General features: G+C 38.1%; 1 protein-coding gene across 3 annotated transcripts; it reads right to left on the bottom strand.

The window, feature by feature from the left end:
- Positions 1-989: 989 nt before the first annotated feature.
- On the bottom strand, positions 990-25,475 carry LOC145774146 (uncharacterized). 3 transcript variants are annotated; one of them, XM_082585309.1, is made up of 30 exons: positions 25,243-25,475; positions 22,970-23,079; positions 21,740-21,805; positions 21,405-21,540; positions 20,650-20,775; positions 20,089-20,213; positions 19,818-19,948; positions 19,607-19,647; positions 18,976-19,112; positions 18,367-18,463; positions 17,255-17,381; positions 17,101-17,180; positions 16,544-16,611; positions 16,057-16,091; positions 15,864-15,966; positions 15,390-15,465; positions 14,961-15,074; positions 14,338-14,433; positions 13,867-13,940; positions 13,212-13,283; positions 12,591-12,663; positions 8,960-9,117; positions 8,259-8,323; positions 4,396-4,482; positions 4,150-4,228; positions 3,606-3,743; positions 3,255-3,362; positions 2,399-2,496; positions 1,792-1,885; positions 990-1,268 (listed from the first exon to the last, which is right to left on the bottom strand). In XM_082585309.1, exons 1-30 carry the CDS (start codon positions 25,439-25,441, stop codon positions 1,137-1,139), a joined length of 3,045 nt encoding a protein of 1,014 aa, XP_082441435.1. In that variant the 5' UTR covers positions 25,442-25,475; the 3' UTR covers positions 990-1,136. The 3 variants fall into 3 exon arrangements, with proteins under 3 accessions (XP_082441435.1, XP_082441437.1, XP_082441434.1); XM_082585311.1 differs by having other exon boundaries at positions 14,338-14,421; positions 16,057-16,094; XM_082585308.1 differs by having other exon boundaries at positions 16,057-16,094.
- Between the last annotated feature and the right edge of the window lie 1,525 nt (positions 25,476-27,000).

Raw genomic sequence — 27,000 nt, forward strand, 5'->3', positions numbered from 1 at the left:
TCTAGACCAAATACAAGTAAATTTGTTTGTTTTTGTTTGAATTTTGTAATATGGCAGCCCTATTGGCGGCATTATTGCATTTTTACATGATGCGATCCCTAACCAGTCAAATAAATAGTTTCAATGTATTCCTTGCCCCTCAAAACATATCGTTAGACACCAAAATTATCATCCTAGGTCAAATACTAATTGAGTTATAAGGAGTTATCTGAAACGGCAGCCATTTTAGACGCCATCTTAAAATTTCTCAAAAAGTTCAAGGATGAACGGAGTGCACCCGGCAGATTCTGAAAGAGTAGACCCTAGGCTACCAAAATCAATAAAAAAAAACAACTTTGCATAAAATTTCCAGGTTCAGTCATACTTCTGCGGTGCAGTGTAGGCTACTGCCAGGCATAGAGGAACCATTTTAAAAGTAGGTGGGCCCAAAACCGCAGAACTCAAAGCCAATCCAACATCTGGGGGGGCTTCGTCCCCCAGACCCCCCATAACATTGTTGCATTCCTAATACTTGAAATCGTTAATACATTGTGATTTCATTATTGCCTTTCGTGCCAACAAGCGAAAATTTTCCATTTTGGGGCACGATTTGGCCAAACAATTTACAAAATATGGCGATGTAGCCTACACACAAATAAACAGGCAACTGTTGACTCAATCACGGTTGCTGGTTTGAATTTTTATCCTGTTGGATTTTAATGTCAGTGGCTAAACCTTTTTTATTTACTGAAGTAGTGAGCCTGCCTCTGCACAAATATGTGCAATTGTGCATGAATGTGTAGTTAGATGTATTAATTATGGGTTAGGGTTAGATGACTGCTTATGGTCTTTCGCTACCATCCTGATTGCGCCATAATTTAACCAACAGCTGTAACTTACAATGCATTGTTTCTACTTTTCATTTACTCTGCTTGTTTGTTTACGGTATATGTGGTGCCAGTGAAACAAAATAAATTGACTTAACTCGGAAGAAATGGTAGCACTTGTTCGTAAAAAAATAGTGTGTATTAGCGGAAAGGCAATACCAGATCAACAACAAACAATGAAAATCGTATTAAATAAAAAGTCCAGGAGTGTTTCTATGAAAACAACTTAATCGCGGCAGATGGTGATTGATCGATACTTCATTCCACACGTCACTTTAACTGAAAGGGGGAATTTCCTTGTTTGACTTGCTTTAGGATGGAAAATAGACTCACAGCAGCCTTAGCGTTCGGACACAGTTCTGACCAAAACTCAGGGGAATGTTGCTCAAGTCGAATTAAATCCTGATAAAAAATGATAAATGTTATTATAATGTATGAGCGCGCGACGTTCGAAAGGGGGACGGTTCACCGCTCGAGAGCATGTGGCTGGGCCTTTGGACGGACAAGGAAATTGGCTCCCTTGCCTCCTGTACATTTGATATTCCAGCCACTAAGAGCTCGTCCAGATGCGAGGACATCCTTAGGCTTTCACACAGCAGAGGTCTCATTTTATAGCAATGAGGTAGCCATACGCGATCATAAACATTGGACTTTCCCACCCTAGGGCTTCTTTTTGTTGTGTAAAAACAGCTATGTACATGAAAGTAGACTACTGCACACAACAGACAAGCAAAACATACACACAAGTGCACCAGAAGGCCTCGAAAATACGCAAGGTTATCGAGCCGAGGCCTTCTTTGGCACTGTGTAGAATAGCAGTCTATCTTTTTACCATCACAGACTTTCGGTGGCCAAGTCAATTGTTAGCTCAAAAGTAACCGGGACAAGTGGTTAAGTTTTCAATGTAAATTGCAATACCACTAACTTTTTCTCGACGAAATATCAACTGAGTAGACTCGTCCGTTTCGGCCCCGCCCTTTTTAAACCGCTCTTCGATCTCATTGGTCGATAAACTGCACCTGAGATGACGAAATGAAAATAAATATGACGTTAACGTTGCGTCGCATCCAGGTGTATGCCTGGCCTCACAAAGCAAAATCCGTCATTTTTTTTCATTGGCTTAACGTTAGCAGACGTTGAATCAATGTAAAAATGACGGATTTTGCTGCCATGGGCAGTTGAACATTTAAACTGAATAAATAGGAAGGCAAGGAAGCCAATTTAATCTTTGAACTGAAAACAGGCATTCTTGCAGAATGTGCAAATACAATCGTTCTTTGAAAATGCTTCAATTATATCAACTGAAAGATATAAAGAAAGGCCAAGATAAACTCTTTATTGAGACAAAGAAATTTTAAAATTATTGCTTTTGAAACGATAAAATTGGTGATGTATTGCTATTACCGCCTCACAGTCTCAACATGTAATTTTTATACCACAGAAATTGCGTGATATTAATTAAAATAACCAGTATGTTTGCAACAAAACTGGACTATATACTATGTAGTGTTGTACACATACGTTTGACAAACCTTATATAAAAATAACAAACGGGTCTTCCTGCGCTCTGGACGTTTCGAACCAGCCCCATCATCCTTGGCTCTCTGAGGCACTCTAGCGGAACATTAAGCTAAGAAAATACCAAACATTTATAAAGACATACGCTTGATCAGATATCAATATATCTAATATTCTACTGGTCCCATGACAAGTCCTAGTAGCGAGATGGCGCAGTAGTTGGAGAGATCGCCCCATAATGGCCGCGTTGACTAACCACCACTTGGTAGCTAAATGGGTGACGGTTCTTAGACAAGATAAAGGAAACTAGGCAGGTTGATAAGTAAAGGAAATTAGGCAGGTTGATAAGTAAAGGAAATTAGGCAGGTTGATAAGTAAAGGAAATTAGGCAGGTTGATAAGTAAACGAAATTAGGCAGGTTGATAAGTAAATTCGTCGCCAAACAAACAAAATTTAAGTCTTGGACTTAAAAAACGCCTAGAAAAATAGTTACACCAACAATGTGGACCACATCGATATATTTCAAGGACCACCACCCAGTAGGGGTATCACCCAGTAGGGGGTATCACCCAGTAGGGTATCACCCAGTAGGGGGTCCAGAGAGTACATTTGGACACGATCCCAGAAAAATTTTAGGGGCTCATAGCCTTTTTAAGGGGCCGAGCATCTCCTATTTTTTGAATGTAGTGCAAATTTCATAGAAGTGTGTTGATTTGAGGCTCGAGTATCTCATTGGTACGGGGCCCAAAATTTCAACGGCCCTGCCACCACCATCAGTTCTGATTTTGCTATGGATGCAAAAGTGGATGAATGTAATTTTTTATCACTGTATTAGACGACAACAACTTTGTTACTAATCAAAATCTCTACCTCATCTCGAACTTCTTTCAATTGTGACGCAAAAACCTCGCTCATCACGTCATCCGGTCGGAGATGGACAAGATCGATCTCTGATTGGTCGGTTTGGTGGGCGGCTTCCTGGTCATATTGACGAGTCAGCCAATCAGGTAGGTTAATTTGGAATTTAAATTTTACTCCATGCCAGAATTACAAAAATGTCTCAAAACTACAATTATCTGTCAAAATAAATCATTAAATTAAGAGTTTACAAGAATTCCAGTCAACGAGAAGAAAGACTTTCCAAAGTTGTGTCAAATCAAAAAATCTCGTTGTCAGTCTTGCCAGATCCACTCATTTCTTTTCTGAAATCACCAAACTCACCGTGGGTTCGGGGTGACCGCCAGGTACGTCGAGCTTCCCGGCTCCTTCCGCTACCCAGTGGTTACGACGTTGGAATACTACGTGATCATCAGAGGTCGTTACAACTCCAGCCACACCAAGAGGATCAGATAGGAATGCCTAAAGAGACATTGCAGTGTTGTTAACATATTAACTCGCATCATTATTCATTTTGCTTCAAAGAAGCCTGGTGTTCATCCCGAAATATCAGGGTCGACCAGTTGTCTGCAGCGACTCCTCCATCTCTATTGTTGGCGTAGTCAATTTACTTTGGTCTTCCGTTTCTCAGATGTTCCTTGGTTGGGCCATTAGCAAACCAAACCACACAACAACGTGGCAATTATAATGTAACAAAAAAAGCGAACGTTTTCGGCTACGTAACAATTCATTGTCAAACGTTAGAAAAACTAATTTAACTACTATTCAATTGAGTTATTTGATTATGCGACACGCGCACAATCTTCGAGGGTGACGTATGTGGCCGCTTTTGAATTCATTCTGATTAAATTGTTGCATGATCAAGCACCTGTGTGTTGTCGAGCCGATGCGACCCCATGACGCGCAGGCGTTCTACATCACGTGACCAATTCGTTTCCATGTAGTCTCTGGAAGAAAATGTGGTAACAACCACGTCATTATTATGTCATACAACAATGCGGTTACGTCATTCCTCTTGATGAACAAATGGTTCAACACATGAACATCGGTAAAAATGAAGGGATTTCACAAAGAAGTTTAACAATAAAGGAAACAAAGTGAATTGGAAACCTACTTGTAGCACGTTAAGCCGAGATTAAATTGCAGCGTTTCTCCTTTTTCTTCTATAGAATCCATTCGAAATTTCAAACCGTTAAACAATCTAAAACAATTAGGTAAGATTTAAATTATCAATTAATGCTTAGCCACAGGGACCGTTCCAGTGTTCCTCTTGCAGGCATGCAGTATACTTTTGTACACACTTTTGTACACAGTATACACTGTACAGTACATAGTTTAGTACACAATTTAAAAGTTAAAATTGATTTTTAATTTTTAATTTAAAATTAATATAAAATTTTAATTTAAAATTTTAACAATTCTGTCATTTCTAAACTATTTGAGCATGTTGTACTTTTTTTTTATTAATGATTATCTCACAACAAATGATAATCAATTTGGCTTTAAACCTAAGCATAGCACAGATATGTGCATTTTTGTACTAAGCAAGCTGTGTCTTACTACAGAAAATGTGGAAGTCCTGTTTTTTCTGTTTTTTTAGATGCTTCGAAAGCATTTGATAGGGTAAACCACAACCTCCTATTCAAGAAACTAATTCAACGAGGAGTGCCGATATGCCTTATTCGTCTAATTGTTTATTGGTATACCCATCAGCGGATGTACATACGCTGGGGTTGTCATTACTCACAGTCTTTTTCTGTCAGCAATGGTGTCAAACAGGGTGGTGTCCTCAGTCCTTACTTATTTGCCGTGTATATGGATGATCTATCGACTGTGTTAACCAAAAGCAAGGCAGGCTGTTACATAGGTAATACACTTGTCAACCATCTCATGTTTGCTGATGATATTTGTTGTATCTCTCCAAGTGTTCATGGTCTGCAGAGTATCTTGAATGTGTGTGAAGATTATGCGCTTTCTAACGATGTCATTTTTAACTGCGAAAAGTCATTTGCTATGTACTTCCAAACCAATCACTTAAAGTTAAATTTGAATCCAATTGTAAGGCTCAATGAAAGTGAGATCAAATGCGTAGACCAGTGGTTCCCAACCTTTTTGACCTTGCGGCACCCTATCAAAGAGATAAATAGTTTGCGGCACCCTGGCAAAACTGGATCAATTTTATGAGGTTTCTGTATTTCAAATAACTGTATGAAATAACACAGAATGAGTTGTACAGTATAGCCTAGTGTGCGTAAATAAATGTATTTATTCAAAAGTCAGTGTGAAATTTGGGGTTGACTTCTTGCACAAAGTCCCTTAATATCTGGGGGCACATTCGATAAAGCCACCCGCATGTCTTCCTCAACTATAAGCAGTCGTTCTCGTTTTTTATTTGCTGTGTTCGTAGATACGGAAAATCCACTCTCACATAGGTATGACGTGGAAAACTGCAGCAAAAGCACAATAGCTTTCTTTCCAACGCAAGAATATTAATTTCGAATTTTTATCCAGAACTCGTTAATTTTTATCAAACAAAAATTTCCAACATTATAATGGTTCGGCAAACAGTCGTGCAATTTTATAATCGTGCTGGTTTACACAATCCGATAATCCATCACTGCAAATTGACTTTGTGAGCCGTGAAACGCAAAATAAAATCATGAAACCTGGCAATAATGATGCGTTTGGTTTTTTTGAATCTTTATCCTCGGACTGACAAAGCCTTGACAGGTCATTCCTGGTAGTTTCACATACTGTAGGCCTACTTGTAGAGGCTCTTCACACAGGGCCTGTTACAGAGATTGGCAGAGTGAAGTTTCCGATTGTTGAAGTGTTGTTGCAGGGGAATTATATACTGAAAAGCAGCGTCCGCTACATATTTCTGGTGACCTCGACATCTCATCAGAAGTCAAACGGCTACCCCGTTTTCCTTCTTGCGGGGGTATCTGTAGCGCTAGAGAGCTCTTTCGTCTCTGACGTCACACGTATACGTCACTAGATTTGTCCAGAATTGCCGTGCCTTGAGCGCATACTTGCACGTCTCGGGAATTCAATTTCAGTAATCAACCGTTTGTAAGGCGCTATGCTGAATTCCTATCTTGGCTCATCGTTATGTAGATTTTGCAGTCGTGTTGCGTTGTGTGATCGTATGTAGAACTCGCCATTCCACATTAGAACCTTCTTAAAGAAGTTTAATTTAAACTTCTTTAAACTGTTTAAATCATGATTCTTTTTCAATATAGAAAATCAGTCTTGGTAATTCTAAATCAGTATATCAGTTTCGTTGTTGCTACTGCTTCTATTTTTTGCCGCTGCCAGTATGACGTTTGAATCAGTTTAGTGTTATGTTCAGAGGCTGTATATTATGATTTCTGGTGCAGCAGCTATAACTTCTGAATCAAGACTGTTAATCATGTAGAGGCGACAACATTTTTGTATCCAGTTTTTGGTGGTGGAGCTTTAACCATTCCGGTGATTTTCTTTACTTTTTTGTGTTGCTGGATCGAAGATTAAAAATCGTAAACGATTACATTGTGAGCAAGCATTGACCGTCTGAGTTTGAGTTAGCAAACAATACAGCAGCGTAGTCGACCTCGTGTCCTATCATTCCTTGCCGACTTCGCCCAGGAATGTTGCCATCCCACTGATGGCTGTGTATGGGTGGATATGCTGAAAAGCAGCGTCCGCTACAATTCCATTCACTAGGTGCCGCTGAATGGAGAGCAGTCCTTAGAATGCGTTGCTCAAGCGCACACTCCGAGTGTTGAACCAGCGCCGCGTGATCTTGAGCCGGGCGCGTAACCACTGAGCTATTGGGGCGAACAGCAACGAGTCAAAATCTCTTTCACGCTATTTTTCCTGGGCGAGAAAACAAAGGCTTACGGCGGATTAGAGTTAGAATAAATAACTAAATTCCGCACTTAACCGATTAAAGTTAACATAAAGATTGGGTCACAGTATTGCAATATCTCGCGGAACCGTTAAGCATTGCAATTGGCACCCCCAGGGTGCCGCGGCACCCCGGTTGGGAACCACTGGCGTAGACAGTGTCAAATATTTGGGTGTTTTTCTTGACACGGCAATGTGTGACGACAAGGATATAAATCGACAAGTGCGATCAATCTACTGTTCTGCAAACAAATTAAAATCAAAATTTTACAAGTGCTCCAGTGATATTAAAAATGTTCTATTCCGTTCATATTGTACTCCAATGTATGCATGTCATCTGTGGGAAAATTATCATCAACGTGACATTAATCGCCTGCGTGTTGCCTTCAATAATGCATTTAGAATTATACACAATTTGCCTAAACACTATAGCGTACGTGAACATCAAGTCTTGTGCAACATCATAACATTTGATGCATTACTTCGTAAATATGTTTTTTCTTTTGTTGGAAGATGCGAAGTATCGTCTAACTCTATAGTTGCTTCCCTGATGAGGTCTGATTGTCATCGTATATCAAATTACCGTATTCATTATAATAATTCTATGTATGCTGTTATCTAGTTTTGATGGCTGCCATGTCATCTGATTGTTTTTATCGTTCTGATATACTTTCAGTTCTTCTAACTTGTAACACTACCGTACCATTGTCTGTAAACTTGTAACAGTAGATAGCCTATTTAGTGAGATTTTGTGCATTTGCAGTTTGTATATTATTTCGTTGTTTTACATTGTTATTTCGTTGTTGTTGTTCGTTATTTGTGCATTTGCAGTTTGTGTAGTATTTTGTTGTTTTGGATATGGACAGCTTTGTCTGATGCAAATAAATATTATTATAATATCAATGGTGAACCGCTAGAAACTGACATTTTTGGGTGAGAAATTGAATTCAGCGCAGCCCTTACTAAGCTTAGCCTACTGCACGTAAACGTACAATCTAAGAGCATAGGTAATTTTTTATCAAACCCTCGTCACATGCATCGATATTATTTGCATTATTCAAGCTACTTTGTCAATTTTTCTTTACACACCTGGGATTTGTTTCGCGTCTCTCCTGCCATCTGGTGTCAATTTCCAACTCGAAAGTTTCGTCAATCTGGAAATACGTCAGACGACGTTATTTCGATGCAAATGATAGAACATAGCAATGTAGAAAAGGTCGCTATGGGATAGAGCTACAAGTTATGACACAATTCATTGGCAGTCAGCTGAGTGATAACACGTACATTGCTCAAGAGGACCAGGGTTCGATTCCGCAGCAAAACATGTTTTTGGACTATAATGTGACATGATGAGCAATAGCATCCAACAACCTGATAGTTACAAACAGGTTGGCGCCGCCGGTAGTTTACATTGGTTGACCAATAAGTGAAGACATATAAGACACAGTGGTGACATATCACTCTCTTCTAATCTGCCTTGAGCCAGCATGGAAGCAGTACGGCTCATAAAATCACATGGAACCTTGTCAAGTAACCCATGTTGATGCGCAATCTACTGCAAGCGGAGATAGTGAATGATTATTAAGACACAGTGAAGTAGTGTGACCTGACAAAAGGAACTTAAAAATTGAAGATGCCAACAACAGAGAAAAGTCATGTAGACAACTAGTCGGCCCTGATGCTTCTGGATGAAGATCAGGCTTCTTTGAAGCAACAAAGAAGGAGGGTTAGAAATAAGACAAAACCACAACATACCACGATGTAACTCAACGCCAAAACAATCTAACTACCTTCCTATTGTATTCCTGCGCCAGTTTAGCAGTGCACTGTTGCAGGGGGGTTCCATCGACATCGGTGGATATATACATGAGCGATATGTCATCGTCCAACTTGAAGCTGTCGTACGCGCCGTCCAGCTGAGGAGTGTCAGCTGGCACAGAGGAGGAGCCTAAAAACAAAATTCAAACATTTTCGACTTCTCTTTAAACGTCATCAAAACTCGATATTTGATGACGTCATCAAGGCCTTGGCAGCATCACGAAACATCATCGGCAGATTCGCGAAACGTCATAAACCTATGTTAGGGTGGTCCTCAAATGTATGGTAAAATTTTAAAGTTGGAAAAGTTTGGTTCTTACCCTCTCATTTGGTTCCATTTCACTAAAAAACAGTTCACTAAAAGTTTGAAGCATTTTGATAAAGGTTTAAAGGTGCCACATGACCAGTGAAAAATGACAAAAATACGAAAATTTTGTCAAAATAGGTAAATCGCCTAAATAAATGTCTTAAAAACAAAACCTCAGCAATATACAATGCACTGCAGAGTGCAGATGCAGACACAAATGAAGAAAAATAGGCAACAATCTTGCCAAATCCGGCAGTAGCAACTACTCCAGTCTGTAATGGGCTATAAAATATACTGTAATGATATGCTGAATATGTTTATAAGTTAGATCGCACCCACCTGGAGTGGACACATTTACAGGTCTCGTATATCAAATATGATTCAGTCTGTGGACTTTAAGTGGTTCTCAATATTCTTATTGCAATTTCGAAGATGACACAGAATATACTGCATTTGATTTTCATCTTTTGTCAGCAAATTGTTAAAATTTTGCATCAATGCAACACCTCTTTCAGCAAAATCGGTGATCACATGAAGACTAACTAACAACGCTTTTTGTTCTCTTATTACTTTCATCCAAATCCCATGCTACAACTTCCAGCTTTAGAAAGTCAGATGGCAAATCCAGAATCTGGAACAATCGTATGGTGTTGGATGTGACAAAGTCTGATAAATCTTTTGAAAAGACATCATCTGGCAATGAAGAAATACGCTTCAATGGTGGACTACTCATACTTTTATGGGTCAAGGCAAAAACCATAGCTTCTTTTTCAATACTTGAAACACCATCATCAAAAAATACAAGGCCAATGAGTTCTTCACATAAAGTTAGGGTTAAGCGGAAACTCCGATCCGTGTGCTATTTTGGCTTTTTTTAATTTTTTTCTCGATTTTTTTAGGGTACCAAATGAGGGTACGAATGGTTCAGGGTACGAATTAGGTTGCATCCTCACTTATGTACCATCAGTGCATTGAGAATGTTTTCATTGCTTCTTTGGCTACCGCTGAATCATGTTGCTAATATTCCTTTAGTCTTTTTATCTGGGGTTGCAGATCATTCCGTGGGTCGCACGTTGTTAGAGAAGCAGTCAACCAAGATTAGAAGTATAAGCAATGCGTCTGCACATTGCAATACAAGAAAGAAGTATACTTTTAACACAAAAATGACAATTTTTTTGAAACCATATTGCTCCTTATTGGTCAAATCAAACTGCATTCTGAACAGCCAAATCTTCAATGCATATATACTAGCAGTGGCCATCCATCTTGTCTGGTGAAGGGCGCCGGGATAACAAAACCGAATGCCATGTGGTGGTGCTCGATTAAGAATTTGATAGATAATTCAAGGAACTCTTGGTCATCTCTTAATTGAGTTTTTTCCAACTGGTCTTTGCAAAAACTAATGATCTCATCAGCACAGCAGAAGTCATCATTTTCTAAGGTGACATAACGATCTTTGTCAAAACTAGGCTATCCCACTTTGCTTTAAATCACCTGAAAACAAGAATATCCTGTCCAGATGATGGCCCAATGTTGAGAACGCTCTTTGCAACACAAGTTCTAGAATATGGTGACAGCAAGCCAAATGGAGCAAGTCCTTGTTTAATTCTTTTGCAATCAAATACAGGCACCAGACCAAACACCAGTGTTGCTGGATGTCGTGTCAAAACACATTGCTCTTACATTGTCAACAACACCTCAATCTTTAACACATAGGCCTACCATTAGTCCAGTAGCTTGCGCACTTCCTGATGAAGACTGCAACTTTGGCACTCCAAGCAATTTGTTAGTAGTCATTCCAGTGACAATTAGTGGTAACCGTTCAACTTTTTTTGTTACCAGTTATATCTGGAAGGAGTTTTCCATTCCAGTGAACAATGGGCAGTAGAAATTAGAAAGGCTGTTTCAGCAATGATTTCCATTTCTGAAACACCCTTTCTAATTTCTACTGCCCATTGAACTTAACATATCTGCTTGGTAACAAAAACACCAACTTTCTTAGCCAAATAGTGAACAAGTGCCACTGCTATGTCTTGTGTTGATACTAAATAAAGTCATGGAAAGCTGAGGAATGGAAGCCACATGGTTGTGTCATACTGTGATTGGAAGATTAACCCGTATATAGGAAACTACTTTTTTAATAGGTGCATTGGTGCAATTAAATAAATGAATACAATTACAGCAACAGGCAGACACATACAGGCTGCCTGCAGTAAAGCATAGATAATTAATTCACTGAAGCAACATAAAGCGAAAAATTAAATGATATGAGATGTTCTATTGGTGCAAATTAAGCTAAACTATCACAAGATGTATACAGTGACAATCTGCTTTTATTCCGACGTTTCGTCAATCAGACCTATAAAATTGTAAGTGCTGATTTGACGTTTTTTTAAATTGGTTTCATGCTGATTGTAAAACTGTGCAGTAGTGTGTACAAAACTCGATTCATGACTCATGCCGTTCACTCTCCTATCTTGTTGTTATTTAAGTTTCTTGTTGATCGCAATTAAGTCCCCCCTTTTTTCTAACTTATTTCAAACTTTGCGCGCGATAAGTTTTTGTCCAGAAGTTGAATTTTCATTTTGCATGTTTAGTTGTTTTCAGCAATATGTCCTGTGTTTTGCCATGCTAGACAGGTAGTCACTACCTGGTCTAGCCCCCTGAAGAAGTCAGTCGTGTCTGATTGACGAAACGTCGGAATAAAAGCAGATTGTCACTGTATACATCTTGTGATAGTTTAGCTTAATTTGCACCAGTAGAACATCTCATATCATTTAATTTAATGCCTGGTGAACAGCCTCATTCAATAAAGCGAAGAAGTTTGATTTTAACCCTATTTTCAGTTTTTTTGCATTTTCTCAAAAATTAAAGCAGTTAGAGCATACTTTCCTCTTGAGCACAAATAGGAATATGGTTGCTTTGCATCTTTTGACACCAAGCACAGTTCTCTATCTCATCTGGTTCTGGAGTTATGTAAATTTGAGCAAAACTTCCCCGCAACCCCCCAGCTCGATTTTCAAGTTCATTGTGGCACCCCTAAACGTAGTCCAATGGGTCTCAGTTTTTTATAGGTTTAGTTTTAAGTCATTTAGAGACTTTTCAGAGGGTAAGACATAGCAATTTCAAAAATTCGATTTTGGGGACCACCCTAACCTATGTCTTGTGAAGTCATCAAACTTTAACTGGAACAATCAGGCTCGCGCTCATCGCTTCAAAGCGACACAGCGAGCACTCTGGCCGGGATCGCTGCTTTATCGATGGGACCACTAAGATATCAGCAACCACTAACGCACCTTCAATGACGCTCGCATTCTGGTGCTCTGTACTCGAATGTGATTGGTCGGTGTCGGTTGTTTCCATGGCAACCTAAGCAAGTATCAATTACTTTTTGCAATCACGTTTGCTGATGTTTCAAAATTTAAACAGAAAGTTGCCTGAAACGACAGCAAACGTGCAAATGTTTAAACTGAAGACGCTAAAAGTATATTTGCTCTGCTGTTCTTTGATGTGCAACGCAGCAGCATACTAGAACACAACTCTTATGAAACTAGGCTGAAAACTGTTACAATAATTTATTAAAACGTCCAGAAGATTTAATTACAGTTTCTATTTTCTTATATCGTTTATTGTTAAGGTTTTACATATTAAGAGAAGACCACGAAATACAAACGTGTTATCACTGTCATAAGCAGTTGCTGAGATCTAGAACAATGTACACTTTGTACAGTATTTAAGTTACAATCAGGATTGCGAAACTGAGCAAAATTTATATCGGCATCCAAAAGTTTGAAAAACCGACTTCGAAAACGCCAAACGCCTTCTGGCTTCTACAACTGCTGTGAAGTCCCAATCAAAAGTGCTTGAAAATGACATCAAAGTAATTTACAGATCTGAATATCCTGGTGCAATCTCACCTTGATCCACGTTCCGCTCACACTGAGAGACTTTCCATCCGTAGCGCCATCAGGGAGACGCGAGAGTATCACCTGCAATCAAACACAACTGGTGGACTAGTGCACCTTGCATGGACCGGTGCACCTTGCATGGAATGGTGCACCTTGCATGGAATGGTGGCTTCATTTCACTTTCAGAACCAATAAACAAAACCAAACTCCTCTGAGCGTTGTACAGCAGAGGAACAAAAATGTGAAAACGAAAAGTGAAACCGGAAAAAAGTATTCAGGACAAATAAAAGGAATTCGGCATGAAAGCATGAAGTGTTCCTCTTCGTCGTGTGAGCCTCTGGGGACAAGGGTTTATCCTTTTACCATCCCGGATTCACGATGTTCCCGTTAACGAAGTTAACAACTATCTTCATGCATCACTGAATCTAAACTACACGTCATCACAAAAGTCGTACAAGCCTAACCTACGCATCAAGCGTGACGAGTGGTTCAGAAGTGAGCAATTCGTGTTCATTGTGGTAGCTCTTTCATCATGAAAACATAGTCTTACATTCATAGAAAGGATTAAAATGCAATTGCATAAAAAAAAAAAATTGATGACAAATGTAAAACTAAATCAGCCTATTTACGTAAAACTAGACCCCATCTCACAAAGCCGACTTACCTCAGGCTTGTTATCCTTAGTCGACATGTGCCCAATGACCATACTGCTTGTAGTGTGCCCCCACATCAACTCAGCTAGGACAACAACAGAGGGATCAAGTTTGACCGACAAATCAAAATGTATTGAAAGAAATAATTCTTGACAAGCAGCTATTATCCCTTAGAAATTAATGGAAGGGCCTCACACCTTTCACTAAATCAAATTAAAAATCATTTTCTGCTACAAAAACGATTTCGAGCAACTAGTATACTTATTAGACCCCGTAAAGCTGGCAGATAATTCAAGTTAGAAGTTTGTTTCTTACTTTTTCCAAACTAAAGACTACTTTCGACGTTGTATGCTTGCTTTCGTATCTCCAAAAGGCAGATGAATTAATTGTAAGCACTATGTTTGTGACTTCAAGAAACAGGCAATTGATAAATCGTTTAAAACAACGTTACAACTGGCAGCATAGTAGACCAAGGGACTCACTGATAGAGTTATCGTCATCATTGGTTTGGTGCAGGGCCAGTAGTCCAGCATGCTTGCCGGTGTCACTCGGGATGTGAGGCGAATCTACAGCAGAGCCTTGTTGAGAATGTTCACAGAAATATAAAGAGTGGCCTCAACCGTTACTTTATCACTCGTTTATCGTGATCACAAAATAAGTAATATTGACATTGATTCAATGTTTGTAGATGCCGAATAAACGTAGCAAGAATAAATTTTGTGAGCTAACACCGCATCGCACAGTTTATGTGTAAATAAGGCTTGTATAAGACGTGAACGTAGACGTTTAGGGTAGACGTTAATATCTTAAAATTGATTCAAATATTTTTTTTTCACTATATTTAGATGCTTTAAGTATCTGCTTTATGTGGATCCCTTGTGGACTTTACGCCCATTCAAGGTTAAAAAGTGTCGTAAACCCCCCCTCTTTTTTAATTTATATAAGACTTACAGCATAAATGTGTGTCATGCAGTCAACTGTCGCGGCACCAACTCAAGGAAACTCTGATGTTATCAACTACACGTGACCAAACAAGGCCTTTTAACACATACACAGAAGGTATGATCAGATTCCCTGCTCAACCTTGGGAGCACGCCAGACTCACTCAAGAAATCCCGCAGTAATGTGTCTTGCATGGCGGCGTACGGTTCTTCACAACTCCGTAGGTTGTCGGCGCACTTTTTAGCGGCGGTCGTGTACATCAGCTGCTCTCCACAACCTGTTTGAAGAACATGTCACAAACGTGTCATTCCGCGTCACAATCAAGTCTTTGTGACGTCACTCAGTGTAGCAGCGGTGTTTCCGAGCACGACAAAATCAATGCTGCGCGAACAACTGGTGAACATTTGTCTTGCTGATGATGTGATGAATGAACAAAGGTGGAGCACTGAAGATGAACATAAATTTCGATCACATCAAGCGTCACCAACTCAATTGAAACGTGTGGGAAAGGCGTATCACCGTTAAATAGGGCAACAAACAGGGTTTCTCACAAGTCAGAAACGTCAAAAAATGTAAAGGAAATATGACCTACCGCTTGTTGTCACGGCAACGGTTGGTTTGGAGTTGGTGCCTTTTTCAGCCCAACATCCACAGCCGTACATGGCAGCCTGAGATAGATGGGAAGGTGTTAAATAATTATCTCTCAGTTGGTACTGTCTCATAGCCGTTTACAAGAGAATTAATAAAGTTTCCCATATCATGTATGTGGTTTACCGTCTATATTATCTGTTATGTTATACTGTATAATAATTATCAAAATATTACATGCGGCGTGGAAAGTAACTTGCTGAAAATACCTGTTCAATTGCGGCTTTTGCTTCATTACCAGATTGCAAACGACATAGTCTCAAGTGATCTCATAAAAGTTCTACTTGTTTCGCTACTTTCTTACAAATTGCTTCTCTTTTAACGTTGTATGTTTGCTTTTGTTACAAGGTCCACGGTTCGGTTCTCGATCGGATTGCAAAAACAAAACAAAAATATTTTGATCGCCGACAAACGTTACCTGACCGATTCGTCCAGGCAGCTTCATGAGAAGTCCGCCACTAGAGACAGCAGATGCAACACCTCCTCTTACGTCAACCGCGATAGCTCCAACAGTGTCTAACCTAGAAGTTGGAGAGCTGCTATCAATGCATGGTGTCACAAATTAAGCTAAAACGACTCTCGAAAGACGTAGTAAAACATGAGCAACGAACCTCTGTGCATTGTCATCTTCTTCTTCGTCCATTTGCTTCTAAACACGTCAGTTAAATTCATCAAATGACATTCGAGGTTGAAAGAGACATTTATAGCAAGTTTAGTTTTCCAAAGTTGTTGCTTGGGAATCAACGTGATTGATCTACTTGAATGAAGAAACTGAATATTACATTGGGCAACACAAAATTTGGTGTCGGGAATGTTTGATCTATTTTGGGGTATATCTGGGGAGCTGATTCTAAAATGTGATAAGTTTTTCCCATTAGGTTTAGTTTTTGAGAGATGGTATACCCCTGAGATAGGGGGTATACCATCTCTCAAAAACTAAACCTATCAAATCTATATATCAATATCAAATCTATCCATATCAAATCTACCCCCAAATCCATATCAAATCTACCCCCCATCTAATCTATCCATATCAAATCTACCCCCTTATAGGGCTAACACGAGATCAACAGAATCAGACTTCATTCGAACGGTTACCTCATTATTCTTGGTCAAATCATCGAAGATCATTCTGCTGTACTTCTGCCAATGCTTGTGGCTTCTTTCTGGAATACAAACTCAACATGGAACCACCACACGCACAGTCTGCGATTGTTGACAACTTGATTATTCTGCCTTCAAATTGAAGCAAAATTTTTCAGAAGGTAAATCGTGGCATCATCCTTTCAAAAGGTGGCACCTTCGCATACTTGCAGAGGCTTTGAGCAGACCGGTCACTGGAGGTTGACAGAGTAGAATTACTACTTGGTGTTGCCAATATATTACTCAATCCACTATTCGACCGCACACAACGTTTTTTTTTTAACGTACATGCCGTCTCTGAATTGGCAGACGTGGGTTCGGTACCTTGCTGGGTCATACCAAGGACTTTTGGTGCTGAATCTTCTGTATGGCACTCAGCAAAGGAATAGATTCAAGGTTACAATGTAGGCTATCCGGCTGCGGTGATATGATTTGTTTAAAGAACGTTTCCGATGGATGTAGGGCTATTCAATCACATATTCCTACTATTCAACCCCGGAAAATGTACTGACCGCTTACAAGGTCCTTCTTGTCGCAGGTTTCAATGTGATGAGCTCTCGACCAGTTCTCAGCCCCAACTCCGGACATGACGCTATAAACAACAAACAATATTACAAATAAGGGCGTGATGAGTTTGGTGGAGATTGAACTCTTGAGAAAGCTCACCAGGGAGGTATTCTTCCGAATGATCGTTTCGGTTGACTGACTTGTTGCTTGGCAATCTGATGGGCGGTACACACAGGGTTCCTGAGGCACGACACACCAGTAACCGCTCCAAACGTCGCGCGACCATCTGGAAAACAGATTCTATTTGGAACAGCTTGCTTTGACCCGATTAGTGAGCTATGAGTCAGACTCAACACTTGTGCCCAGACGCAAAAAAAATTTTCCCACGAACTTTTTGCTACTTCGCAATAGAGTTTGTATGTATTCCGTGTGAATGCAAACATTTTTCGTTGGCGTGTTTGGTTCAGTGGTTTCGCCTTTTGCCTTACATTCGTGAGGACATCGATTCGACGCCCATCGAAGTCTTTTTTTTTTCTTTAGGCCTACATTATTTTTTGCAGTGCACAAAAGCTTTTCAAAAAAAGTAAGGTTAGGGTTAATTCTTAATCAATTCGGAAAATCTTACTTTTAGACTGGTGACCAGAATCAATTTCTTTTCTCAACTTTTTTTGAACTTGACTAGACTAGGTGTGTCTCCAGGCTACGTATTTTTTCAAGTTCAATGTTTACATTTGGACTTGCTGGAGGGCGAAAATCGGTAAAAACAGTTACGCGCGCCGCGCGGTAACCAGTAATGGCTACGCTTACACAAATATGCAAATGAAACAGAAAGTTCGTGGGAAAAAAAATTCGCTGCCCGGACGAGAAATGGTCGGTTTAGTAGACCCAAGACCGAAGAAGCGTTGTAGGTATCTCTCTCTAAAGCAGTGGGAAATCTGAGAAATTCATAATCTTGAGAGAACTCAAGGGCTATAGTTGAAGGGGGACCACTTCGTAATCGCTCGCACGCTTTTAAGTGTCTTGCCGAAGACACAGCCGCATGCTCTTGAGCGGTGCCGAACCGGCGCCCTATCGAACATCAAACCAGGGCTCTCACCACTCGGTATGCAGCCGAGGTGTTCGCAGTATCACAATATAATTAACGAGTTTATATCAAAAGCATTTAAAAACTATTTAGTATTTACATTATTTTTCGATATGTTTTTGGTATAGTCCGATTTTGTGCTCCATATTAGGAATTTACTTCACAAAAACACTTCCTTTCAACCAACCTAGTAACAAGGAGGCGTCCATCACGGCGGCATCACATTCCACATGTCCATCCTCAGTTAGATTCGACCCGAAACCAGCGTTTGTGAGGTCACTATCCTGGAAGCGCTCAACAATATCACAAACAATCATCCAGACTGGCCTACCGCCCATGGTAAGGATACAAGCAGAAGAGACGACACAAAATGAAGCATCCAAACGTTATTCTTGCCAATAAAAATAGAATAGTATGGTTTTTAAGATTTGACATACTATACCATATGTTTTCTATAACATAAACACTAAACAGACATAACTCAGCAACAACACTACATTTAACATCATAAAAACAAAAAATACAATAAGCGAACGTTTTCGGCTAATCATACAGCCCTTTTCAAGCCTATAAGAAAGACATTGTTTTTAAAGAAATACTGAAGATTCATACAGTATCACAGCAAAAATATGATCAAATCTAAACATTTGAGAAACTGCTTAATTAGCTCACACAAAATATTGGTGCAATGATTCGATTTGAATAAGTTTGTGCATAAGCTTCTCTTGTCAGTTTTTGCTGTTAAAGTTGAAAATCATACATGGACATTGTACAGCGACATTAGAATCTGTTTTACCTCTAAAACTTTAACCGCGACAGCCACAGCCTCGCCAGCTGTTCCCCCGTTCTTGAGGCATGCCATAGCCAGCCAACATGCCGTTTTACAAAGATGCTGGTACCCCGGCCATCTCTCGTTGGAATGGAATCCAGCACCTGGTGGAACACGATTCGGTCATGGAGAGGTGAAATATGCCACATGATGTGAATGTTGGATGCAATTATGATGCCAAACTATGCGAGTTGGAACAAGAAGCACAGTACTATCGACTAGGTGAATTTAAAGGTACTTGTTTTTGTCGTGGAAGCGTATGTCGAATTCACAATACAGAAGTCGATAATGCAAATACAAACAAATGAAATCACTGATACGAAAGTACCCAGACAGCAAATCGGCCAAATCGACTGATTTGCTGTCTGGGTAATCTTAGCACGGTCTACGATTTTATGTCGCGAAAGCGAATGACGCCATCCCTCGGCCGCAATACACGAATGACGTAATACCTGAATGCCGCAATGCACGAATGAGGCGAGATTTGATTATTTCGTACCAAAATTAATTGAATTCGGTAATAATTTTATTTGTCACGGTAGAAATTTCAATTTTCATTTTTTACGTGCTACTTTAAACACAGTATAGAACCGCTGACCTGCGTGGACGGCTATCAATCCTATGCCCGAACCAGAATGTCTGAAATGATAAAAGAAAAGTTAAGATGGATAGAACGCAAAGTAGAAACGTTTCAAAAGTAACATACGGTTGTGAAGCTTGTTTATCGGTGTGAGCTTTTAAAAATGACACAAAATGCAAGGTTTGACGTCATAATGGAACACAATTCAACTTATGATCCACTCGCTTACGCGCTCGCATCGCTTGCAAAGCCATCTTGTTCAACACTGATCTCAATCGGTGAAGCCTGGATAGACGTCAACGGGTTGACTTGAAGCTTTTTCATAGGACCCACAGCTGCTACCACGTGGTTATATATCACCTGCAAAAACATCCGCAAGGAGCCCTTTACAATGCAGCATACTGTAAAAGTGGCATGCGCTTCACAAAATAGGTAAAAGAGCTCGAGCAATAGCGAGTGAGGTTGAGTTTGTGATAAACAAAACATTTGCAATAAATCACCGTTTTTGTAGGGAAATATCTTGTGTTGTCAGGCCTGGGTAGGTCGTCTACTTCCAAATGTCCAAATAACGTTGTTTTGACGTAATCTGACAACAATGATTGTATGTTGTCGAGATCATATATCCCTGCGACATACGAAGATACTTTGAAGATGATGATTGACCAGCAATCAGCAAATACAAAAGTTGAATAAACGAATATATACAAAACTTGATTTGCAGTGAACAAGAACATACAAAAATATATTTATCTGATAACTGCAGACAGGACGTCACTGTTTCGACCTTAAGGTCTCTTCAATGCAGTAAACGTATGCTAGACTTGAACGCCTTATTACTGTTATACAGTAAGTAATTCAGCCTCGTCAATGGTCATATCTGATATGTATGCAGTGATTGTACAGAGAAATACACATCGTTGCACCTCGTAATCAAGCAGAAAATTGAAGTCGGTTGATCGCATATTATTGTGCAAAATATTCTGCCCAGTATATTCTTGGGAAGCAAAATTATTTTTAGCAAAGCTACATATCTTTTACATGCCAACAATCGCCACTTTTACCGCTTTTCGCAAGTTCTTTTATCTTCTTCACCACCCTCCTATCAATTCTTTTCCGTGATAGCCCAGCTAAGGATGGCTTGTGGTAGAGATGAGCACCATGCATAGGGAACCGGCAATAGTAGACAACTAACAACCGAAAAGATTCATTAGCGGCTAAATAATAATAAATTTATTTATAATTATAATACATATTATAAATTATATAATACAATACTAACAATTATATATTAATTACAATACTAATTAATAATATATAATACATAATTATAAATTATAATACAGAAATCCATTTCAACAATTTCATTTTTTTCCCGCTCAAAACTACAACGAGAAATACGTTTAAAAGATGCAAGACTATTGCTCTGTGACAAACCCACAAAAATAATATTTACAAAATTACTTTTTGATCGTTTAACTACTAATAGGCTAAGCGCATATATAGTAAAATTGGAGTCTCCTACAAGTCAGCAGTTGTGAACTGAGCAGTGAGCAAGCGCCAACTGAGCAAATGAAAACTGAGCTAGCAACATTTTAGCAAGTAGCTGAAGTCACTTGCTAAACCCCGACATGCGAAACATCATGCAACAGGAAAACTAAATAAATGTCTTGTAAAACGTGAAACCAACTAGCTCTGCTCTACATTTTTACAACAACAAAAAGCTATGAAAAATAAATATCAAAAAAATTTTTGAAACTAGCTTAGTATCATTTGCATAATTCTTCCTAAATTGTTATTTAAAACGTGAACTTAGGACCTTTAAAAGGAGGTTCTTCTCCTTTATTCAACTTTTCCAAGAGCAATGCTTTTACTTCCTCTTGTCTTTTTTTACTCTCTGACGATCGTATATTATTTTGAATGGCATGCTCTGTGTATGTCTTCACAGTGCGAACCTGGACGTTTTATACAAAAAAAAAAAAATAAACACAACACAGAAAAAAACATACAAACTGTCTGATATTATGGTTCTAATGGATCTCAAGATTCAGAGGTTGATATATAAATTTACAAATTACATGTAAAAAAGCACAACTACTCGTAATATTTATACATTGGTTAAAGTAAAATATTTCATGTATATAACAAAATTACTTGTATGGCTGCAGGACATTGAGTAGATGATTTCCGTTTTAATCTGGATGTCGATGCCTCTGAGACCTATGTAGTAATTCCACAAAATACATTGCTTTTAACTAAACGCATTTAAGCTATATGCATGCCAAGAGTTATAAATCAGTAATTTATCGGGACATAAGAAGCATGTTGCAAGATAAATTCAAAGAAATTCCAGTGCCGCATTTATCCCAAATTCTTAGAGGTACCTGTACATATTCATAACATTGAATCATCCCAAAACAATGTTTGTATAACATATTCATAACATTATTTCGTTTCCCTCTTAACTCTCATCAAAAATTGTTCATCATAAGATCTTTCCATCTAAAAGCTTCCCCAATCTTGTTGCACTAAAGTGATAGCCTACAGTGTTATGATTAAGATGCCGGCAAAAACCAATTCAGAGCCCTAATCTCATTAAGCCTTCTGCAAAATTATTTTACCATTTTGTGTGATGATTGTATGAAGTACACTTGAGCAATGAGCATGTTAATACTTGTCGGCCCTCGGGTCATAGCTAAGACTTAAATTTAAAAATGGGACTAAATCTAATTCCTGCTTGGCACTGAGCAATGGAATGGATTCAAGTAATAATGTAGGCCTACTCAGTTGCGCCTCTATACGGCTGTATTGGCACTGTCTGCTTTGTAAAGCACTGAAGTGGAAGAAATGCATTCTGTGATGGATACAGCGCTATATATAAAAACAAGCATTATTGTTAATCTCTTAAGCTGGTAAATACAGCAGTGTGGAAATTGCATAAACAATGAAATTAAGAGTCAGGAGTTTGATGCAACTTCAACATCTGCGAGGCTGTGAGTCGAAAGCACTTAGGGTAGACTATCCAGACTTCATCTTTCCACAAGTGCTGTGTTGCCTACTCAACCTCTCTGCCCTGACAGAGACCTTGGAAAAGCTGTGCGATGGTACACTATCAAGAAAATGCTAATTCCAGACAATAGACTGACAATTCCAGACTGACTGACAGACAATTCCAGACTGACTGACACTGTTAGTTCAGATACAGAATATGGAAATTAATTTCTAACTACATGCTTTAGTTAGTCAATCATCATTACACAAAAGCTTATAATAATACTAAACTTTATGTTCTGATGTAAAATTATGATGCAATGTAAACAACACAAAAAAAAAACTGTTTCATAAAAGCAAATTTAAATGTCAAGTCACTACTTAGCGAAGAACCTTTTTATCAGTTTCTTCACAGCAGTCCCAAGTTTCAGTTCCAACAATTTCAAATAAATATCCATTGAAAGGAATTGGTATCAAACTGTTCATGTGACTGAACCACAAGTCTGGAAAATGGTGAAAGAGATTAATTTTTATGTCACTTTAATCTCAGTTGCAGTTAAAAAGAACTAAATCACATTGATTGCACAGCTAAACAGTAAACACACAAGCTATATTTTTATCGTAAACCGTATTACAGTCAATCTTTGTAAATTCTATTATTTTTTGTTTGAGCCTCTGTGGCTGAGTAAAAGATAAAGGACTAAAGGTGAGTCCTATACTTGAACCCTAGCAGTGGTAGATGAGAAAATAAGGTTCTCCTTATATTAATCTTTCGACACAACAGAAGTAGGGTGGCCAGTTCTTTTCCCTCGACTGCCTTTCCTTCAGCAACTATACCTACCCAGTTTGTTGCACCTTGGGTAGAAGTGAGCGATGTTTTACAACAACCAGCTTAAGCCGGGAGTTGAACTAGGATTACATGATAGGCAGCCGAGCGCATCTAGATGTTATTTCATTTAAAACTTATATTTCCTGTGGATGATTATTTATATCATTACAAGACACCTACTAACATGCTTGAAAATGGACACAGATTAGTCACATTGTCTGAGTTCAACTCTTCAATCACAAGGTATAAGCTATATTATATAACTTAGAAAATAAGATAAAATTTTGTTGTTGTTGGAATCTAGGGTGAATCACTGCATAGTTTCTTGTAAGCAATGAAAGTGAAAGAATATCAGCACATCGATGATTTAATGGCTTTTCTCATATAAAAAAACTATTTTGTCTTTTTTTAAGAACTTTTACGTCAAGCACTTAAAAGTCACAAATATAAAATTGATTGCAAGAATATGGGTCAGATGCATCAATTTTGTACCCTGTAGTCTCCAGAACGCATTTTTGCAGTTTTGGTATTTCTTAAGGTTTCAGTCTACTTTTTTAGGCTTTAAGTTACAGTTTAGATATGTGCCCCCCCTATGTAATGCTAATTTTCAATGGAAATTGTTAACTTCTTAGCAAAAATTTTGGATTTATCACAAAATTGCCCACTTTTTTTGGATTTTTCACGTTTTTACTTCTGTAATTCCCTTGTGATTTTTCACAGGCAAATACTGCAGTGCTAAACTGACTTTTATTTAACACTGTGCAGCTTTAGCTACATTTTAATGTTGAAATGACACTGGCTTTACAATTTTGGCCTTGTATTTTTCTCAATTTTACGAATCTGCAATTTTGGCTCCACTATGTTGTAGTCTCCAGAACGACCCATGGTACTACTCTACCAATGCCTACTCTGTGCTCCTGTTTGGGTGTAAAATGATGCAAATTTATATATAAACAAACCTACTAAACAAGAAAACAGATTTACTAAAAAGTGTGATAATAGTTCACTCTTCTATGGAAGCTATTTAGCCTGGCTCCAAAATTGTGTAGTCTCCAGAACAAACTTTAACAAAAAATGTATGCTTCCCTGTTTAAAATGGCAAACATTCTTCCAGTATGTGATGGACTAGAATGCTCACTTAGCAGGATTTCATAGAGAGGACTCGGAATAAATAAAAGATTAGGAATTTCTTTCTTATTGAATTTGTCTGTAGTCTCCAGAACACTGTAGTCTCCAGAACTTTTTCTTTTTCTTTTTTTTTGTAAAACCAGTAAGCACTCCTTTGTACAGTTATTTTTACATGTAATGTTACTATAAAAGTTGCTCATAAGAAATGATACCTGTTGAAGCATTCTGTAACCTATTTCTGATCTTAGAGAACATAGATATATACAGTTAAAGTTGTTAAATTTTAATTTAGCTGTGATTGTGAGGTGCTTTTTACGCATATTTGATTGGCAATGGCTCCATATGAAAAAAGTATTGCTATTACTATTGCTAGCATATGATTTATTACTACCTTGAGGTCAAACAATACATGACTTTGGCTGAAGTATCAGAATATTTAGGTACATTATCGCACAACTGCAGTAAACCTGCTAGAAACTGATAAAATAGGTATACTCACACTGATATTTAATTTTCAGTATAAAAACATGATATTTTTTGGGGGCAGTCTTTTGATTTAGTTGGTAGAGAAGTATCTCAAGACTTTTAAATCAAAATTTTATGGCACCAAGCATTCTGAATTTTTTCTCCGTTCTGGAGACTACAGGTACAAAATTGATGCATCTGACCCATATGTATAGATTGAACAGAAATTGAAACACTAGCTTACTTTTAGGCTTCGAAGGATCATGTTTAAATCTTTTGGAAGCTCCTTTATGGTGAGCTGAAGCTCTTCTAAATGCCAAATTTGTTATAGCCAGATAACTTTCAACCAAAGTAGTTAATGATCCACAATATTTTCCCATGCAATAATTGTCCTTTTCTGTATAGCCTTGCAAGTTTTTTTTAAAATATTCTATAATGCCCATTTTCTGTTTGTTTCTAGAAATTGATCAATATGAAAACAACAGATATTCTGAAACAACATCATACATACATATAATATAATACCATTATAATGTTGCCTATATAATATCACATTTACCAAGATACAGATGTTAGTAAACATCACAATTTTAATCACGGCACAAAACTATGTTACATTTCTGTTATATTACTTTCAAGTGCAACTTGGGAAAACTTGCTATGTTAAATATTACGCTCATTAGTCATATGATAATAAGCTTTCCTATATGCTATATCTGCTGTATTGTTTTCTATTATTGCTGTATATAATTGTATTTATTTTCTTGTAAGATGTCATCCATTTAAAAGTTTTCCAAATTGTAGTATGACTGACTACATCATTATTCATACAATTCTCTGGGTGTGCGCTTGAGCAACGCATTTCAGGACTGCTCTCCATTCAGCGGCACCTAATGAATGGAATAATTCTCCGGCAATAAGACTTCAAAAATCGGAAAACTTCACTCTGCCAATCTCGGTAACTGGCCTTGCATCAAAAGCCTCTACAAGTATGCAAAACTATCAGGAATAACCTATCAAGGCTTTGTCAGTCCAAAGATAAAGATTTAAAACCAACAAAACAACCACCAAACCCGCTCATTAACAGTGAACATGTAGCGCACACAATCAGTCATTACTCCAAACTAGACAAGTAAACAACTATACTGAAACAACAGAAAGAAGTTGTGTGGTAAACATCGTATGCAATTTTGTTCAGGAAATGTGGCTCAAAAATTCACCTACAGAAGCCTGCAAATTCCAACACAATTGAACTTTACTATTCATGATGGAACAATCATAGTAAACAGTCCTAATTTGAAAAAAAAAAGAATGAAATAACACTGGTACAGCTGCGCCCTTTTGGGGCAAATTTTTAATTTCAATTGGGGGGATATCTAAATATCTGTGTATGCCTGAAAAATGAAGGCATGCAAAAAAAATTTTTTTTTCGTCAATGTTTAGACCCTGCTCCCCGGAACATTTGCAGGTTACCGGAATTTTGAAATCTTCATAAAATCTTAATCTTTTGTGCTAGGTAGGGCATGTTGGTATTCATTTCTATTGTTTTTGGATAATTAATCCATTTATTAAGTTTACAGACAAATTTAGACATGTTTTAAAATTTTAATTTTTGCAACAATGACATATTTTCTTGCATTTTATGTAAATTTTTGTGGTTTCTGAAGGTTATGATAGTAGCAAGTTGGATTTACTGGTTCCGGTACATTCTGAAGCAATATAAATAGACTCATTAGTTAAACATTTTAACAAAAACAATGGCTAAGGAAGTCCAGATGAAAAAATAGTATTATAATTCTTATTTATGTAACAAATTACATCACAGACATGTAAGTATGTATGCTGTTTCTCCACCCATTAACTTGATTACGATTTTACCTTCCAGGAAACTACGAAATATACCTACCTGACTCATTCTTTTGAATGTATTGTAATAGCTGAGTGTAAGAATGGCATAACGATCTTCAATAAAGGATAGTCCTTTAGAAATAGAAAAGTATGA

Source organism: Aplidium turbinatum, chromosome 7 (genome assembly GCF_918807975.1).
Source record: "Aplidium turbinatum chromosome 7, kaAplTurb1.1, whole genome shotgun sequence".
Taxonomy (NCBI): domain Eukaryota; kingdom Metazoa; phylum Chordata; class Ascidiacea; order Aplousobranchia; family Polyclinidae; genus Aplidium; species Aplidium turbinatum.